General features: G+C 33.5%; 1 protein-coding gene across 4 annotated transcripts in view; it reads left to right on the top strand.

Annotated features, from left to right (window-relative positions):
• EFR3A (EFR3 homolog A) overlaps nt 1–21,287 on the top strand; it is a 154,125-nt gene that overhangs the window by 95,543 nt on the left and 37,295 nt on the right. For all 4 annotated transcript variants that reach the window (XM_036755090.1, XM_036755071.1, XM_036755080.1 and 1 more), the window contains 8 exons: nt 2,767–2,881; nt 4,961–5,012; nt 7,555–7,727; nt 8,758–8,833; nt 16,742–16,903; nt 17,237–17,368; nt 19,421–19,488; nt 20,708–20,835. In XM_036755090.1, coding sequence (XP_036610985.1) covers nt 2,767–2,881; nt 4,961–5,012; nt 7,555–7,727; nt 8,758–8,833; nt 16,742–16,903; nt 17,237–17,368; nt 19,421–19,488; nt 20,708–20,835 — 906 coding nt within the window. The remainder of the gene's footprint in view (nt 1–2,766; nt 2,882–4,960; nt 5,013–7,554; nt 7,728–8,757; nt 8,834–16,741; nt 16,904–17,236; nt 17,369–19,420; nt 19,489–20,707; nt 20,836–21,287) is intronic.

Here is a 21,287-nt window from a genome sequence, read left to right as displayed (position 1 = left end):
TATATAGGCAATAGGGTATGGAAATCTATCTTGCCCTACAAGAAAGTAAGGGGAAAGGGGATGGGGGGGAGCAATCAGACAGAATATATGCCATCTTGGAGTGGGGGGGGAGGGTAGAAATGGGGAGAAAATTTGTAACTCAAAATCTTGTGGAAATCAATGTTGAAAACTAAAAATAATTACATACACAAAAAAATTGTACATTCCCTTTGAGCTAGCAATACCAGTACTCTGTCTGTATCCCAAGGAGTTATAAAAATTTTAAAAAAGAGAAAAGGACCTATTTGTACAAAAATATTTATGGTACCTCTTTTTGTGTTGGCAAAGAATTGGAAATGGAGGGGATGTCCATCAATTGAAGAAAGGCTGAACAAGTTGTGTTATATGATTGTAATGCAATATTATTTTTCTGTAAGAACTGATGAGCAGAATGATTTTAGAAAAACCTGGAAAGATTTACATGAACTGATGCAGAGTGAAGTGAGCAGAACTAGGAGATCATTGTACACAGTAACAGTAATATTTTACGTTGACCAATTGTGAGTGACTTAGCAATTCTCAGCCATGCAGTTGTGTGTGTGTGTGTGTGTGTCTGTCTGTCTGTCTGTCTGTCTGTCTCTCTCTCTCTACATATACACACACACACACACATATATGAATGTATGTATGCATATGTATACATATGCATTATCTGTGTATATACACATACATGTATTAGCTAACTTTTTAGCCCAAAGGGAAGGGGGAGGTGAGAAGTTTGAGGAGGGATGAAAAAGTTTGAGAGAGATATTGTGGTGAAAAGATCAGTAACATATAAAGGGATTGCTTCATTTCAGCAAATGCACAATGGATGATGTTGGCTGTGTTATAGATAAATCAATAAATATTTAATGCTTGTTCATTATATGCTAGTTCTTCTTCTAGGTATTGGAAGTAAACACAATAGGAAAACATTCTGTACCCTTAAGGAACTTGCATTGTTTGTGAAGAAATAACTTATATGTATTTATGTATATGCAAAATAAATATAAAGAAAGGGTGGACACTAGGAGTTGAAGTCAAGAATGGGAATCAGTTTAAGCATTGTGTAGACTGTGTTGTTTGAGGTGTGAAACATCGTGTGAAGCATTGGTTAGGAAAGTATGCATTTTGGCAATAATAGCTAGCTGGTGTAGAGAGGCACATCTACCAGTATCAGAGAGAAGGCTTGTTTGACTTAACCCTAAGATATAAAGGTAATTGAAAGATAGGTTGGGCCAATAAGTGAAGGGCTTTATAAGCCAAACAAAAGTTTTCTTTATTTTTTTATGATCAATAGGGAGCCCTATGAGTTTATTGAGTAAGTGGGAAGTGACAAAATCAGATTTGTATTTTAAGGTAAAATCACTTTGGCAGCTGTATAGAGGTTAGATTGGAGTGAGGAAACACTTGAGGCAGGGACACCAGTTTGGGGGCCATTACATTAGTCCATGTGAGAGGTCATGAATATCTGAACTAAGGTGGTAGTTGTGTAAATAGGGAGGAAGGGGATGAACAAGAGATGTGGTATAGGTAAAAATAGCAAGATGCGTCAGTTGACTATGTCAGGTTGAGAGATAAGGAGTTGCGTGTAACAGCTCCTAAGTCTTGGATTGAAAGAATGCTGATTCCCTCAAAAGAGAAAAGAAAATTTGATGGTAGACAAATGGGGTTGAGAAGGGTCATGAGCTCTATTTTGGACTTATTGAATTTGAAATATCTCAAGGATTTAAAATATTTCCTAGGCAGTTGGTGATGTGGAGGAATAGAAATCAGGAGAGAAACTAGGACTGGATATGCCAGTCTCAGCTAATATCTTATCTCTTGCAAGAAGCCTTTCTTCGTCCCCTTTAATATTATTGTCATATTGGTGAGATTCTCTCCAGTTTATTCTGTATATGTCATCTGTGTACAAAAATATTTGCAAATTGTTTTCCCCATTGGAAAGTGAGATCTCTAAGGGCAAGGGCTCTTTTTGCCTTTCATCGTAGCTTCAGCACTTAATGTGATGCCTAGTACGTACTAAGTACTTAACAAATGCTTGTTAACTCTGTAATTATCTTCACAGAAATAACATTTAAAACATGGAAGCAGATGAGGTCACCAACAACTGAGTTCAGAGAAAGAGACAAAATATTCTTAAACTGAATTGCAACCCCATATGGGGTTGTAATCCTCAGTTTAAGAAGCACTGAAGGAGTCATGAGTGCAGAAAGTTTAAGAAGTTTTGGTCTAAAGAGGGGCTGTAGCATGCACATAGTCTATATGCAAAGTCTATGAAGTATAGCTTCTAATTTCTTTTTCTTTATTTTTTTTAAGGCAATAAGTGGCAAGTGCTTAAGGATGTATTTGAACTCAGGTCCTCCTGACTCCAGGGCTGGTTCTCTCTCCACTGTGCCACCTAGCTGCTCCCTTTTAATTTCTTATTAAAGCAGGGTCTCTCTTTTTTTTAAATACCTTTATTTTCTAGGAAAATACCTTTTTATATAGTAGGTACTTTAATGTTGAATTCAATTCAGTTGAGTAACTCTAAATGTAATTTTGAAGAGAGCAGGTATAATCATAGTGAATGTATTATTTAGTAGTGAATGAAGTTAAGTAAGCATTTGATTTTAGGTATCTTTTAAATTGTACTACAAAACAGAAACACATTTTGGGATATTGTAAATTTTGGTAATTTAAGTCCAATTTTATACACTGTTGGAAATGACAGTTCTCTCCTACTAATTTTTTTTTAATATTTTACAGGTTTTTTTGGGAGTAATTTACCAGATTATCAGAGATCAGAGATCATGATGTTCATTATGGGAAAAGTACCTGTTTTTGGAACTACCACACATACTTTGGATACCAGTCAGCTAGGGTTTGTTATTTTTCTGTTTTCTCAGATCAATATTTTGAACTTAATTTTCAATTGATGTGCTTCTGAGGTAGAAGTAGAAAGAAAAGTAATCTTTATATTTGTGTAACTCACTACACTAATTTTGAAAAATTTGTATTATTTTAAAATTAGTTTTGATTTTTCATCAGTTTGTCAATTTTTTCTTTTCATTTTTACATTTTCAGTGTTGTTGATACATTTTGTTTTTACAGTATAAACATTGACAGATTACTCTTGATTCATAAGAGAGCTCTTGTAACGAAGTAAAACTGTTAAGTAAAACTAATAATAAGAAAAGAAAGAAAGCAAATTTCTAGTTAAAAATACACATCAACTTCTATATTATGCTCACCAGTTTAGTTGCTTAGTTATATGTACACCTAGAACGAGAACTCAACAATCAACTAGTTATTTTTGGTCTGTTTTTTATTTCATTGACCTAGTGTTGAGGAATCTCCCTGTGCTAATGCAGGTCAGTGACTCTTCTATGGCTTACTTACCTAAGATCACTTCGCTAGTATGTAAATATATAGATATTTGTCTGTATCTGTATATCTACATGTATATTTAGATATAATTCTCTGGGAAGTAGGTGCTGTTATTTTACAGATGAGGAAATTGAGGCTGACAAAAGTTAAATGACTTAGCAGTGCCCTAGCTAGTAAATATATGAGACAGGATTTGAACTCAGATCTTCCTGATGACCGCCCCCCCCGCCTCGACCCCACCATGTCCAGTGTCCTATTCACTGCACCACATAGCTACATGTTTGTGCACACACATAACAAACTTTCCTTGTAGATGTGGAATAATTCTCTTCTTCCAGGTTTGTGTCTTGAGCATACTGGCTACATAATTATTTTTTATCATCATTGTTCTCTTTATATTAATCATTTTTCCATCCATACATTTTGTATTATGATTTTGTTTTGAGCTAGGCTCTGTTCACTTCTGGAAGGATTATAGGCTTTCAGTGTTAGTGATTTAAGTTATTCCTGGTCTTGATAAAGGCTGGCCAGTGGGCTACATCAGGATTAACTGTGCTAGTGCGAATGGTACAAATACAGCATGTAGAATAGTGTTTTGGGACAAGTCAGGCTGATCTTCATGCTGTGGTCTGATCCAGAGAGTTTCCTTGATCCCATTCAGTTCTAGTCCTCTAGGTTTCTGTGGGTCTGTGGGTTTCTTTAGGGGTCAGTACAGCATAGCTGCAGGTTCCAGGTGTTTTTGGTTGTCTTATGCTCTTTTCTTCACATCGTCTACAACAGAGACTTGGGTGCTGATATGCCTCAGTTTCTTAAACTTTACAATACATAGAATGAGAGTCATGGGGAAATTCCCTATTTTGCAAATAGGCTTGCCCCATTTTCAGATCTCTAGCTAGAATTTGTCCAAGTGAAGTGAAATCTAGTTTTAGGGTTTAGAAAAACCCTAACTCATAAAATTTAAACAGTTTAAACCTATTATTTGAAGGTTTTGAAACAGTGAAGGGAGAAAAAAGTTAAGCTGATTTATTAACTGTTATCTAATGAGTTGCAGTTTAATCTTTTCTTTCTTAGCTGACTTTGGGTTTTGAATTTGAATGATTTTTTTTTAAAGCAAAAACTTTATTTCTTTTTAAGTCTTGAGTCAAGCTTTTCTCTGTACGTGAATACATATGCTACTATAGTACGAATATGTGCAAGTAGTTCATATTATGTTTTTATGGACATTGTGGGCATTTTAGGATCATTTGATTATTGGATTGTATATTTAGAACTGGAAGGGACATCAAAAAAATTATCTAGAGCAACACTTTCAATTTACTGCTGAGTTAAATGAGACCTTAGAGAGTTTCTTGCCTGAAGTCACAATGGCAGTAAGTAGAAGGAGCCATGTGTTGAGCCTCTATCCTCTAACTTCAGAACCAGCAGACTTTCCATTGTATTTGATCTAAAGAAGCAAATACAAATGCCTTTTTTTTAAAGAGATATTTCAAGTCAAAGCATTAGTAATGTGATTAATAATAAGTAATGAAAATCTGTAATACTAAATTTAATACCTGGGAATTTTAAATTTTAGGGATTTGGGAACCAGACGGATTCAGATTATGTTGCTGAGATCTTTACTTATGGTAAGTCATTTGAGATGTGCAGTGGAATGGAGGGGAATAGTCAAAGGGTATTTAAGTGAAAAGATTTGAACTTTACAAGTCTTGTAGTTTCCCACATAGAATCATAGAATGTTAGAACTCAAAGTAGTATCAAAGATCTATCTCATGTCTCTCAGTTTGCAGATAAAGAAATAAAGATTTTAAAAGTTTAGGTACCTTAGCCCAAGATGACATTTTGTTTATTCTCCTTTGGTGAAGAATCAGGAAAAAATGGCCTCCAAGACCTAATCTAGCCATTAGTAGCAAAGTCAGGATCGCAGCTTAGAGTTCCTGTCTCAGAGTTTATTAAAATGCAGAATTACAATTTCCTTCTTATATTTAAATCAGGTTCCTTTTTTGGGGCAGCTAGGTGGCACAGTGAGTAGAGCACCAGCCCCAGAGTCAGGAGGACCTGAGTTCAAATGTGACCTCAGACACTTGACACATGTACTAGCTGTGTGACCTTGGGCAAGTCACTTAGCCTCAGTTGCCCTGCCTTCCCCCCTCCAAAAAAAAAAGTTCCTTTTTTTAAAAAAAACAATATTTCAAGTTGAAATTCGTAAGTTAAATTCATAAGTGAATGTAATGTTTGTAGTTTACCAGCCCAGGTGATTCATTTATTAGTCAGATTTTTTTGGCATATATTAGATTTAGAATATAATTTAAATTCACTGAAAATAATTTAAAAGCAGATTAAGAAAATGAGATACCAAGGAACAGATTGTAGGTAATCATGTCATTTGCTATTCTTGAAAAAGAAGGCCCTCAGTTATGAAGAGCTGCAGTTATAAAAAAAAAATTTAGTAAATAAATTTTGCAAAGAAAGGAAAGTGTTTTTAATTTAATATGTATTTATTGTTCTTCACCCAGGTATTCAGGGTTATTTTAATTCTTCTTCTGGAAATAAAGAAATCCTTAATATTATTGCTTTAAATGTGTTGGTTATTTTGTCTGTCTTTCTGCCCTTTTAACCACGTGTATAGGCTGTTACTTAATACTAGGACCTTCCAGAAGCTACCAGAAAATGGCCAAGGAATTTTGGGACAGATGGAACCCTTAAGTGGAGGAAGCTTGAGAAGCTTTGATATCAAGGCTTCTGTTTATCCTGCTGCCTAAAAGGGAGCTACTTTGCCTTAATCATTGGGGAGGAGGAGGTAGTAGGACTTTCAGGGTGGCTAGGGAATGGATAGAACTTTCAAGGAGTAAAGTTGAGGAAAGTCATAAGATTTCTGCCTTCTTATCCCAATGTATTGATTATTCATTATGACCATTAAGAGTGAATCTATTATAAGGCATAAGAACTGTACCTGTTTTGAAAGGGAATTAATCAAATGAGATCTCCAGTGTTCTTAATTTTAACACTTTTTGGGGGGGCCAGTTTATCAAGGACCTGTGGTATTCACCTCTGCTGATACAGTTTGTAGCTGGCTATAGTTTATAATCTTAGAGAGTTGTCTGAGATGAAGAGAAATGAAATGTGTTGTCCATGGTCTCATGGTAAGTGTCAGGGAGCTTGAACATATATGCTTTTGAGTTCTGGTGTTTCAGTTAATATGCTATGTCATACTATTTCCTCACCTCATTGTCCATATGTTCACTTTGGTGAATACAAATTTAAAACTGAGTTTTTAAGTCTTTAAATAATTATTTAATAAATTCACCAAAGTGAGCATACAGGCAAAGAATTAAAAAAATCAACTGTCCGGTCAGAAAGGAGACCCTTTTTATTTTTAATGTAATAGTCATATTACTAATAAATAATATGATACGCTATATTTTGAGTAGGTGTCTAATTCCCTTTCTACTTGGAAAGTTAAAAAGTCTAATGCTAGCACAATGTCGATGTTGACATATTATAAGACTACATTGACAGTGAATTCATTATTTATACATTTTTAGGGCAGTACCAGAAAAAAAAGGATTAGCAATCCCTAGTCTATATATTTTCCCATGTTTAACACAGTACTGTTTATCTGAATTGTTAGAAGTATATGAAGTTTAAAATTTATTCTATATAATCTTGCAACCAGAAGAAACATTCATTGACCATTTAAATTTGTATTTTGGGTCCATGTCATTATAGTATGAAGAACTGCTTCTTATAGTCATTCACTTTTTCTCTTAATAAAACACCCATTTTACTGACTGCATTTTAAGAATTTTAATATTTAAAACCTTTGCATTCAGGGTATATAAAAGTGAGAGGAGTTGCACATAACTCAGTTTGCAGTTATTAGACTTATCATTTAGTTCCATCTCTTAACTTTTTGCCAATTAATATTCATTATAGTTAAACTTTGTAAGAGTGGCAGTACTATTTTGATTATAGTAAAGTCCTTTTTAAGTTTCTAGTAACCATCTTTTGTTATTTGGTACATTCCAGTTTTATGTCTTTATTTCTGTTTCCCTTAGAAGATGTTCTGTTTGTTTATGGGTTATTGAAACAACAACTAGGAACTTTAAAAAGGATTTTGGAAAAGAGAAAAGATTTTGTAATCATGGTATATTTTTATATTATTCTTAGGTAACATCTGGATACAAAGCTAAGACCATTGTTACTGCACTACCTGCCCCATTTCTTGATCCTTTACTATCTCCATCTCTCATGGAAGACTATGAACTGAGACAGCTGGTCCTGGAAATACTGCATAACCTAATTGATCGACATGACAATCGGGCAAAACTTCGAGGAATCAGGTAATTTCACTTTAAAATTTGTTTAATTAATGTATTTTCTACATTAAAATTTTTAAGATTATTTTAAATTAAATAATTAGGTGGGAGAGATTATTCTAAGACTACAGATTCTTAACCTGGAATCTATGGGGAAAGGGGTCTAGATGGAGTCAAAAATCTGTCCTTTTGGGTAGATTTCAGAGGTTCTATAAACTTAGGAAAACAATTACATGTTTATTTTCATTAATCTTTGGTTTCCATTGTAATTACATGTATTTTATTCATATGTATGTAAAAATAATCTAAGGAGTCTGTAGATTTTATCAGATTGCTGAAGGGTTTTATGATACAAAACAGTTCAAGATCCCCTTCTAATACACCCTTCAGATTTCAAAGAATATAACCTGTCTTTCCCTTAATTGAGATATAATGAATTGTTTTTGTACTAATTATAATAACTGAAAGTTGTATTGCTTTAAATTAGTCAGTGGTCTTTTACATACATTATTAGAGCTTTTGGTGTAGGTAACTATCAATATTATTGCCATTTTATAGATAGAGAAGCTGAGATTCAGATAAGTTAAACGACATCTCTCACTGCTAGTACATGTCAAAATTGAGATTTGAGCCTGGACTCTTCTTCACTCCTGCATTCTGTTCACTACATCAGGCTGCCTCTCGAGTTGTTAATGCATTTTAAGATGGTAGTGTGCCTGAGAGACAGAACCATTTCATGTTTCAGTAATAATGTCTTTGAGTAGCTACTAGCTTAAACACATGATCACAGTCTAATTTTTGCTTTTACCAAAGTCTGGTTTTACTTTGAAAACAATAATGGTCTTATGATTAAGTTAATGTTACTTTTGTGATTCCTGTCATGAAAATTGACTACAGAATACTATTATTAAACACAGCCATAATTGAAATGGAAATTGATGTAAGAATGTTGAAATAGTTCAGACATATTTTCACAGCTGTTTTCTCATATGTGACATTTTGATATAATTATGTCATAGTGTTTCATTAAAATATGTATTTCTTGTTTCCATAGAATCATACCAGATGTAGGTGACCTTAAGATAAAAAGAGAGAAAATTTCCAGGCAAGATGCAAGTTTCATGAAAAAGGTGAGAACTTTTATTATGGAATGGTACATAAATTAAGTTATAAATATCTATTTTAGACAGTTCTATATTAATATAAAAACAAAATCTTAGCATTTTAAGGTACCATAGAGGTCATCTAGTCCAACATTTTTTCCAATATATGAATCTCATCTGTAGTATTATTGATTGTTAGTCATCTTTCCTCTGCTTGAACATTTAATAACTGGAATTTGCTACCTCAAGCAATTCATTCCATTTTTGGATAACTATAATGGTTAGAAAAATCTTCTATGTATTTAACAATGATCTGCCTCCCTTTTTTTTCTCCTTTTCTCTCCCCTGGAGCTATTCAAATTATTTTAAGTCCTTAAAACAGCAGTAATGTTTCTCTATGGTCTTCTCTTCTCCAGGTTGAACATTTTGAGTTCAATTCATTTATTTTTAGGGAAAATTCCTAATAAGGTTTTGTCAGAGGTTAACATATAGTTAATGTCTTTTCTTTACACTTTTACTTGTCTTTGATTAATTTTTTTTCCTTTTAACAAAAAAAACTAATGAAGCAGAAGAAATAAATGTAGCATGGCGTTCTTATATTGACTTCTTATTCCTTCTCTTTAATCCCCTATAGTACTTACATTCTACAGCTACTTGTCCCAGGGTTCATCATTTGATCAGTCCTGTTTTTGGCTACTCATACATGCTTTTTAGTATGCTGTCCAGATTTGCCATAGCCTTCCTCCCAAGGAGCAATCATCTTTTAATTTCATGGCTACAATCACCATCTGCATTGATCTTGGAGCCCAAGAATATAAAATCTGTTATTGCTTCCATTTCTTCTCTAATTTATCAAAAAGTGATGGGACCAGTTGCCAAGATCTTAGTGATTTTTTTATGTTAATCTTCAAGACAGCTTTTGCACTCTCCTCTTTCATTCTCATCAAGTCTTAATTCCTTTTTTTTTCTGCTATCAGAATGGTATCATCTACATATCAGAGATTGTTGTTATTTCTTCCAGCAACCTTAATTACATCTTTTGATTCATCCAGCCTGATATTCCACCTTGTATATAAATTGAATAAACAAGGTGACACTGTACAGCCTTTCATACTGCTTTTCCGATCTTAAACCAGTCAGTTGTTCCATGCTTAGTTCTAACTGTTGCTTTGCAGCCCATATACAGGTTCCTCATGAGACAAGTAAGATGATCTGGTACTCCCACCTCTTTGAGGACTTGCCACATTTTGTTGTGATCCCCACACAATCAAAGACTTTAGTGTAATCAATGAAACAGAAGTAGTTGGGTAAAGATACTGGAGTGGCTTGCTATTTCCTTCTCTAGTGGATCACCTTTTGTTAGGATTCTCCACTATAACTTCTCATCCTGGTTTCATTGACTTATGTGCAATACATTTCATAGTTTCTGTTGAGCTTTGCAGGTCCCTCCGCTATGACAAGGCAGTGGTCAAGGAGGGGAAACATTTATTAAATGCCTACAATTTTCAGACACTGTTCCAAGTGCTGAGAGTACAGAAAACAGCAAAAGACAATCCTTGCCCTCAGGGAGCTCACAGTGTAATGGGAGAGACAGCATATAGACAACAATGTACAAAAAAGACACAAGCAAGATAAATTGGAAATAATCATTAGAAAGAAGGCTCAAGATTTAAGAGGGGTTGGGAACCACTTCTTCTAGACAGCTGATGATTTAGAAAAAAATCCAGCTGTAGAGCACAATGGGCTGGAGTTTCACTTTAAATTCCTTGTAAGGCTAGGTGGGGTAGCAATACCTAGATTGAGGAGAATGTTATTCCTATCTACTGTCAACAGTCCTGTCCTTTTGAGGCTGATCTTTGAAATAAGTACTTTAGAAAAAGGGGGAAAACTCTGGATCTTCTAAAATCATTGTTATTAGTAATCATTTCTCTCACAGAAATCTAAGGGTATTTCAGTATTAGGAAAAGTATCAGCATGATTGGCCATATTAAAACAAAACCAACAGAAATCATATGATTATCTCAATAGATACAGAAAAAGCTCTTGACAAAATACAACACTTATCCCTATTAAAACACTAGAAGCATAAGAATCAGTGGAGCTTTCCTTAAAATGATAAGTAATATTTATCTAAAACCACCAGCAAACATTATCTGTAATGGAGATAAGTTAGAAACCTTTTCAGTGAAATCAGGGGTGCCCATTATCGCCACTATTACTCAGTATTGTACTAGAAATGCTAGTTATAGCAATAAGAAAAAAAAGACATTGAAGAATTAGAATAGGCAGTGAGGAAACAAAACTATCACTCTTTGCAGATGATATAATGGTACTTTACTTAGAGAATCAACTAAAAAACTAGTTGACATAATTAACAACTTTAGCAAAGTTGATTGCAAAACATTTTTCTCACAAAGTGAGTTCCAGATTTTCTTTCCCCCCACCCCCTCCCCAAGACGGCATGGAATCCGATATATCTTCTATGTGTAACTTCACATTGAACTTATTTACACACTAGTCAAGTTGTGAAGAAGAATTATGACCAATGGAATGAATCATGAGAAAGAAGAAACAGAACCAAAATAAACAAACAAACCCAAAAACAAAAGAGAAGAAAAAAGGGCAAGCATAAAGTGTGCCTCAATCTGCATTCATAATTAATAGTTATTTCTCTGTATGTAGATAGCATTCTCCATCGTGAGTCTTTTGGAGTTGTCTTTGCACCTTGTGTTGCTGGGAAGAGCAAAGTCTATCAGGGTTAGTCCTCACAGAATCCATATATCTGTGGCTGTGTATAATGTTCTCCTGGTTCTGCTCCACTCACTCAGCATTATATTGTGTAGGTTTTTCCAGGTTGTTATGAAGTCCGTATCATCCCCATTTCTTATAGCACAATAGTATTCCATTACCTTCGTATACCACAACTTGTTCAGCTATTCCCAAATTGATGGGCATCCCCTCGATTTCCAATTCTTAGCTACTATGAAAAGAGCCAGCTTAAGTATTTTTGTACATTTGAGTCCTTTCTCACTTGTGTGATCTCTTTGGGATACAACCCTAGAAGTGGTATTGCTAGGTCAAAGGGTATGAACATTTTTATAGCCTTTTGGGCATAGTTCCAAATTGCTCTTCAGAATGGCTGGATCAGTTCACAACTCCACCAGCAATGTAACAATGTTCCAATTTTCCCACATCCTCTCCAGCATTTATCATTTTCCTGTTTTGTCATTTTAGCCAATCTTACAGGAGAGATGTGGTACCTAAGAGTTGTTTTGATTTGCATTTCTCCAATCAATAGTGATTTAGAGCATTTTTTCATATGTGTATAGATATCTTTAATTTCTTCCTCTGAAAACTGTCTGTTCATATCCTTTGACAATTTCTCAATTGGGGAATGACTTGTATTCCTATAAATTTGACTCAGTTCCCTGTATATTTTAGATGTAAGGCCTTTATCAGAGACATTGGTTGTAAAGATTTTCTCCCACTTTTCTGCTTCCCTCTTAATCTTTGTTGCATTGGCTTTGTTTATGCAAAAACTTTTCAGTTTAGCATAATCAAAATTATCCATTTTGCATTTTATAAGGCTCTATCTCTTGTTGGGTCATGAATTCTTCCCTTTCCCATAGATCTGACAGGTAAACTATTCCTTGCTCTCCCAAACTGCTTATAGTATCAGCCTTTATTCCTAAATCATGAACCCATTTTGACTTTATTGTGGTATATGGTGTAAGATATTGGTCTATGCCCAGTTTCTGCCCTACCATTTTCCAATTTCCCCAGCAGTTTTTGTGGAATAGTGAATTCTTAGCTCAGAGGCTGGATTCTTTGGGTTTATCAAAGAGTAGATTGCTATAGTCGTTGACTTCTCCATCTTGTGTACCTATCCTATTCCACTGATCCATGACTTTGTTTCTTAGCCAGTACCAGGTAGTTTTGAGGACTGCTGCTTTATAGTACAGTTTAATATCTGGTATGGCTAGGCCGCCTTCCCTAGCATTTCTTTTCATTAATACCTTAGATATTCTAGACCTCTTGTTCTTCCAGGTGAATTTTGTTACTATTTTATCCAGCTCTGTAAAATAATTTTTTGGTAGTTTGATTGGTATGGCACTGAATAGATAGATTAATTTAGGTAAAATTGTCATTTTTATTATATTAGCTTGGCCTAACCATGAGCAACTGATATTTTTTCCGTTTATTTAGATCTGACTTTATTCGCGTGAAAACTGTTTCATAATTATGTTCATATATTCCCTGGGTTTGTCTTGGCAGATAGACTCCCAAATATTTTATAGTGTCTACAGTGACTTTGAATGGAATTTCTCTTTCCGTCTCTTGCTTGTGGGCTTTGTTAGTAATGTATAGGAATGCTGAGGATTTATGTGGGTTTATTTTATATCCTGCAACTTTGTTAAAGTTGTTTATTATTTCAAGTAGTTTTTTACTTGATTCTCTAGGATTCACTAAGTAAATCATCACATCATGTGCAAAAAGTGATAATTTAGTTTCTTCTTTGCCTATTCTAATTCCTTCAATTTATTTTTCTTCTCTTATTGCTACAGCTAAAGTTTCTAGTACCAAATTGAATAGTAGGGGTGATAATGGATATCCTTGCTTCACCCCTCATCTTACTAGGAATGCATCTAGCTTATCCCCATTACAAATAATGCTTATTGGTGGTTTTAGCTAGATGCTATTTATAATATTAAGGAAGGCTCCATTTATTCCTATGCTTTGTAGTGTTTTTAATAGGAATGGGTGTTGTATTTTGTCAAAGGCTTTTTCTGCATCTATTGAGATGATTATATGGTTTCTGCTAGTTTTGTTGTTGATATGGTCAGTTATGCTAATAATTTTCCTAATATTGAACCAGCCTTGCATTCCTGGAATAAATTCTACCTAGTCATAGTGTATTATTCTCGTGATAAGTTGCTGCAGTCTTTTTGCTAACATTTTATTTAAAATTTTTGCATCAATATTCATTAGGGAAATTGGTCTATAATTTTCTTTCTCTGTTTTGACTCTACCTGGTTTGGGTATTAGTACCATATTTGTGTCATAAAAAGAATTTGGTAGGACTCCTTTTTCACCTATTTTCCCAAATAGTCTACAAAGTATAGGAATTAATTGTTCTTTAAATGTTTGATAGAATTCACAAGTAGAACCATCTGGCCCTGGAGATTTTTTCCTAGGGAGTTCTTTGATGGCATGCTCAATTTCTTTTTCTAAGATGGGGTTATTTAGAAATTTTACTTCCTTTTTCTGTTAACTTGGGCAGTTTATGTTTTTGTAGATATTCATCCATATCCCTAAGGTTGTCAAATTTATGGGCATACAATTGGGCAAAATAATCCCTAGTTATTGTTTTGATTTCCTCTTCATTAGAGGTGAATTCACCCTTTTCATTTTTGATAACTGGTAATTTGATTTTCTTCTTTCTTTTTTTAGTCAGATTAACCAAAGGTTTATCAGTTTTATTGTTTTTTTTAATAAAACCAGCTCTTTGCTTTATTTAACAATTCAGTAGTTTTCTTGGTTTCAATTTTATTAATCTCTCCTTTGATTTTCAGAATTTCTAATTTGGTATTTAATTGGGGATTTTCAGTTTGTTCTTTTTCTAGCTTTTTCAGTTGCATGCCCAATTCATTGATCTCCTTTTTCTCTATTTTATTCATGTAAGCATTTAGAGATATAAAACTTCCCCTAAGAATTGCTTCTGCTGCATCCCATAAGTTTTGGTATATTGTCTCATCATTATCATTCTCTTGAATGAAGTTATTAATTGTTTCTCCGATTTCTTCTTTGTCCCACTCATTCTTTAGAATTAGATTATTTAGTTTCCAATTAATTTCTAGCTTGTTTTCCATGGTTCTTTATTACAAATAATTTTTATTGCATCATGATCTGAAAAGTATGCTTTGACTACCTTTGCCTTTCTGCACTGGATTGTTAGGTTTTTATGCCCCAATACATGGTCAATTTTTGAGTATGTGCCATGCACCGCTGAGAAGAAAGTATATTCCTTTTTATCCCCATTCAGTTTTCTCCAGAGGTCTATCATATCTACCTTTTCTAAAATTCTGTTCACCTCTTTAACTCCTTTCTTATTTATTTTGAGGCTAGATTTATCAAGTTCAGAGAGGGGGAGGTTAAGGTCTCCCATTATTATAGTTTTGCTGTCTGTTTCTTCCTGTAACTCCCTTAACCTGTCCTCCAAGAATTTGTGTGGCATACCACTTGGTGCATATATGTTAAACAATTATATTGTTTCATTGTTTATGGTCCCTTTTAGCAGGACGTAGTGTCCTTCCTTATCTCTTTTAATTAAATCCATCTTTACTTTTGCTTTGTCTGAGATTAGGATTGCTACCCCCTGCTTTTTTTACTTTAACTGAAGCGCAATATATTTTACTCCAGCCTTTTACCTTTACCCTGTGTGTATCACCCTGTTTCACATGTGTTTCTTGTAAATAGCATATTGTAGGATTATGGTTTTTAATCCATTCTGCTCTCTGCTTCCATTTTATGGGAGAGTTCATCCCATTCACATTCACAGTTATGATTTCTGTGTCTTTTTCTCCATCCTATTTCTCCCCTCTTTATGCTTTTATTTCTCCCTTTCCCCTTCCACTCCTCAACAGAGTTTTGTTTTTACCACTGACTTCCCCAGTTTACCCTCCCTCTTGATTCCCCTCCCTTATCTTACCGTTTTCCGCTTGCCACTTGCCTCATCTTGTGATTTCTTTTAAAACGAAATAGTCATTTAATTAATGTTTATCAGATAACAGGCATCTCATTTTCAATCATAATTTCTTTGCAGATATACTTGAACATTAAGAGGATCTAGTGTTTTGATTAGTTTTAATGTATAAAATAGGAATTTATCATCAGGTCTTCATCTTTTTTTTATCTCAGCACTAAACACAAATAACAGACAGCATATATATTTTATAATATCTATCTATCTGTCTATCTATCTATATAAAATCTCTTACTGTGTGCCAGTCACTTTACAATTACTATTTCATTTGATTATTTGATTGTCTTAACAACTCTTGGAGAGGTAGGTGCTGTTATACTCTTTTTACAGATAAGAAAGCTGAAGCAAACAAAGGTTAAGTGACTTGCCCAGAGTTATTCAACTAGTAAATGTCTGAGGTCACATTTGAACTCAGGTCTTCCTGATTATAGGCCTGCTTCTCTATTGGTCAGTACTTAGACTTAAAACATCTCCTTTGCACTTAGATTCTAATTTGCATGATGATTCTTTAGATATATATATTTTAACTTCCCTGTTAGATTGTAGGTTCCTTACTCCTACAATGAATTGCCAAGGACAGCAGCTTCCACAAATGTTTTGGGTTTTTTGCTTTTGTTTCACTTTATTTTTTGTGGATAGGATTTATAGCTGGAAGGAATCAATCATTGGTTCTTATCCTGGAGTGCATTAACTTTTTAAAAAATTATTATTTTGATAGTTGTTTATCTATATAACTTATTTCCTTTGTATTTTATATTATACCATTAAAACTTTGTCTTGAGAAGTAGTCAGTAAGACTTTAGCAGACTTCCTTCCAGAAATAGGGTACATGACATAAAAAGGTTTGGACTCCTTGCTTTAGTCTATTCTGTTTTCCCATTTTATAAGTCAGGAAGCTGAGGTCCAGAAAGATTAAATAATTTAGTTAATTCACATAGGTAGCAGGTAGCGATTTGGAATTTGAAGCCAGCTGCTTTAACTCCAAATGCACTGATTCTGTTAAGAGTTAATTGAACTGAATCAACATAATCCTTTACTTCTATTCTCTCTATCATAGTTTTAATAATTTCAGTTAAGTTTTTCCTAGCTGATGATCATATGCCTATTAATGACCTTCTTTTAAATGAATTGGTTTAAAGTAAAGGATATCTTTTTTTCTAATGTCTTTTCAGAATGGTCAGCTGTTATACCGGCACATTTATTTGGGCTGTAAGGAAGAAGACAATGTTCAGAAAAATTTTGAATTACTCTATACATCTCTTGCTCTTATAACTATTGAACTGGCCAATGAAGAAGTGGTTATTGATCTTATAAGAGTAGCCATTGCTTTACAGGTAACTTATCTAAATGGAATTTTTCAAAGGTCTTTGAGATACTGTTTCCTTTTCCTGGTGTTAGACTATGAATTGATGCTGATCATAGCTTATCAGTACAGAAATATGTAAGTTCTTTAATAAAAAGACTTAGAAATTCTGAGTAATCATTAATTTATACCTCAAAATTTTCATTTTATTATATCTCTTTGTAAATAGACATTATTCTGCTAAGTTTTATATATATATGTATATGTATATATATATATATATAGTATTTTAATGCATATTTTTTCCAGAAAAAAATGCTCAAGCAATATTATTTGGACTGCTCATATTTGTTTCTCATTAAAGGATAATGCCATCATTAATGAGGATAATTTGCCCATGTTCCATCGCTGTGCTGTTATGGCGTTAGTTGGAGCATACCTCAACTTTTTAAGTCAAATGATAGCCGTTCCTGCTTTTTGCCAGCATGTGAGCAAGGTAATTTCTTCAGTATGTCTTTTAATTCAGTATGCCTGTTTTTGTTTTATGGAATGTCAGATTACTGGTACTTATTCTGTGTAACAGTTAATGTAATATATGATATATCAGCATTTTTCCAATAATTGCTTATCTTTTAATATCCTTTCCTTTAACATGTAGAACACTTATTATCATTATCATTTAACTGTATGCACACATGCTTCAGTTCAAGGTTAAATCTGTGTAATTTTATTATATTATGGCTTTTATTATTTTATTTTATTTTTTTATTAGATTTTTTTTTATTTTTAGTTTACAACACTTAGTTTTATATGTTAGTGAGTTTCAAATTTTCTTCCCTTCCCTCCCCTGCCCCCTTCCCCCCCAAGACGGCATGCAGTCCGATATAGATTCTATATAAACCTTCACATTAAACTTATTTACACAAGTTACAAAGAAGAATTATGACCAATGGAAGGAATCATGAGAGAGAAGAAACAAAACCAAAAAGAGAGAGCAAATAGTTTGCCTCAATCTGCATTGAGACTCCACAGTTCTTTCTCTGGATGTAGATAGCTTATTCCATCATGAGTCCTTTGGAGCTGTTTTTGAGCCTTGTATTGCTGAGGAGAGCCAAGTCTATCAAAAGTTAGTCATCACAGAATCAATATGTCTGTGGTTGTGTATAATGTTCTCCTGGTTCTGCTCCTCTCACTCAGCATCAGATCATGTAGGTCTTCCCAGGTTATTATGAAGTCCGTATCTTCTGCATTTCTTATAGCACAATAGTATTCTGTTACATTGATATACCACAACTTGTTTAGCTATTCCCCAGTTGATAGGCATCCCTTTGATTTCCAATTCTTTGCCACCACAAAAGGAGCAGCTGTAAATATTTTTGTACATACAGGTCTCTTTCCCACTTGTGTGATCTCTTTCGGATATATCCCTAGGAGTGATATTGCTGGGTCAAAGATAATTTACATTTTTATAGCCCTTTGGGCATCGTTCCAAATTGTTCTCCAGAATGGCTGGATCTGTTCACAACTCCACCAACAATGTATTAATGTTCCAATTTTCCCACATCCTCTCCAGCATTTATCATTTTGCTGTTTTGTCGTGTTAGCCAGTCTGACAGGAGATATGTGGTACCTAAGAGTTGTTTTGATTTGCTTTTCTCTAATCAGTAGTGATTTAGAGCATTTTTTCATATGCCTATAGATATCTTTAATTTCTTCCTCTGAAAACTGCCTGTTCATATCCTTTGACCATTTCATAATTGGGGAATGACTTTTATTGTTATGGCTTTTATTTTTAAATCATACTTTTGATGGAAACATTTCCTGCAAGGTGAATATGCTGATTGTCAACTAAGCTTAGTATTCTCTAAGGATGCTTAAGTATATTTAGTCAGCTAATCTTAAAATTATTATTAAATGGTGACCTGAAGGTTTAATACACTCTTAAAAGTGTTTTATTTACCTGGCTGAAGAACTCTGTCCAGCATTACTTTTTATCTTTGAAATTAATTTTCTGGTAAAAAAAAAATCCCATTTTTAAGAATTTGCTATGTGCCCAGGTTGCCATATTGAATCCATCCCTCCCTAAAATGGAACACAATTAGTGCAGTATATATGCTAGCTACGTAGTATTGCTGAGGAATTGTTACATAAAATGTCTAGTTAATATCCTCTGTCAAGACAAGTTTGAAGGAATAGGTTGTTGGCAAAGTTTAAAAAATAAATGATGTCTGGGAGAATAAATACTCTGTGTATCTTCACTGGCTGCTACTATATTTAACGTCCTGTAAAGGATTAATCTGTGCTTTTGAAGTAAAAAATTTTGTTTTTCATTAATATCTTGATTTAACTATAAGAGATGAGATGTTTTTAAGTTATGAGTTTAAAATGAAGTTGATAGAAGTAGGCTGAATTCTGTACATAGGATGTCATACATATATTTATCTTTAAATTGAAGTATTTGCTTACACATTTTAAAATAATTTTTTAAAAAAATTAATAAATAAATTTAAGGCACTTTTGAGTATTAATTTTTAAAAATATTTTTCAGGTTATTGAAACAAGAACAATGGAAGCTCCCTATTTTCTACCAGAACATATTTTCAGAGACAAGTGCATGTATGTTAAATTTTTTTTTTTATTTAGAGTACAAAGATTACCAGATTTTTAGTGTTTTATACTAATTATTTCCTATAACCTTTCTTCCACTGAACTAGGGGTTATTTTCAGTTTTGAATTTTGAAATGTAGATCCTCACAAATTTAAAGGCAATTTTAAAAACAAAGAAGTATTTGCCTTGTGGCAAATTATTTTGTAAGTTCCTTGCAAGTAGGGATTTTTTTCATTCTTTCTTTTTGTTTTTTCACTGCCTTGTACAATGCCTGTGACACCATCAGAGGTGCTTAATAAAACATGTGTTGATTAATTGATTTTTAACTAGTGGTCAAAAACTTGCAGTTAACATGTGTGTCTCAGGATAATATCTCACCATTGAGAACATTTTGAAATATGTTTATTTTAGAGAACTTAGGGTCTTACTTGTGACTTTCCATTACAGATAACAATCATTGTTACATTGTTGACTAGATTAATAATCTATGTATTCTATTCTCCCTTCCGTCCTCCCTCCTGAAAGAGAGATTTGGCCAAACTGCACTCCAGTATTAATAGAAGCAGTTATGTGATGTGAAGTTTCATGAAACAAAGGAAGAACTTTCTTTGTGGTTTTGGAGTCTGGGGACATGGGTTTAAGTCCTGATTCTGCTACTTAACACTTTGTGGCCTTGTGGAAGTCACTTATTCCGTATGGGCTTCAGTTCCTTTTGTGGAAAATGAGGGAGTTGGACTTGAATTCTAAGTTGCCTTCTAGCTTTAAGCAATGAACCTAGGAATTTAGCTGGGTAAGATAAATTCACTATATATAAATTCAGAAGTCTCCCTTTCCTTTTTATTTCCCATTTAGATTTCTGATTGCTAGAAAAGTTAAAATTAAATTCAGTGATCATTAATAACTTAGTGTTTATAGTATGAACTCAATCAAAGAGCAAAAAACCAGTATTTTCAAAGTTAGTTCTTTTTATAATAGTAGTCAGTACAACAAAATCAACTAGTATATTTTTGATGACTGCTTTGAATAATTGTTTAAAGTGTTGCAAGCTCCTTTACATATTTTCCCATTATTGCCTGTACTATCTCTTCTCTTCTTCCACTAGGGTATAGTTGTGAAATCAGCAACAGAGTTAATACTGAAAGTATTAGTTTCTTGGCCTCTATGTTTTCATCTATCTGCATTGAAGTATAAAATATCAACAAATAAGAACAAACTTTATTTTCACAGGCTTCCAAAATCTCTAGAGAAACACGAAAAAAATTTGTATTTCTTGACTAACAAGATTGCAGAATCATTAGGTGGTAGTGGATATAGTGTGGAAAGGCTGACAGTGCCATATGTGCCACAAGTAACAGGTAAGATGAGAATAATTAAATATTTTTAGAGTAGCATTTGAGTTCATCATGTTCTTTCATATTGGTATTACAAATTTATTCTGTGTGTGTATACATATATATACACACACACACGTATATATGTATATATATGCGCATTGTATCAGTTTTCTTCAGAAGATTATTGGGGTAGCTTGTAAAGTTTACTTTTCTCTTAAATATTTGATCTCTTAAGATATGTTAGAATTTTTTTTTTGAAAGACAGTACATGGTACTACTCACCATACCTTTATATGATGATTCCTAGAAATCTCTGATTTACTATAGCATTACTTGCCTGACAGTTATGTGCAATTAAAATAAATATTTTTTTCCCCTTGAAACCTGTTTTTTTTAATTTCATTTAGGACAGTTGTACAGAATTGTTTAGTGACAATACATCTGTTTCTTTAGCTAAACCTAATGACAGAAAA

Source organism: Trichosurus vulpecula, chromosome 1, assembly GCF_011100635.1.
Source record: "Trichosurus vulpecula isolate mTriVul1 chromosome 1, mTriVul1.pri, whole genome shotgun sequence".
In the NCBI taxonomy this organism is placed as follows: domain Eukaryota; kingdom Metazoa; phylum Chordata; class Mammalia; order Diprotodontia; family Phalangeridae; genus Trichosurus; species Trichosurus vulpecula.
Note: the sequence above shows the minus strand (reverse complement) of the source record. Positions and strands in the feature narration are given on the sequence as shown.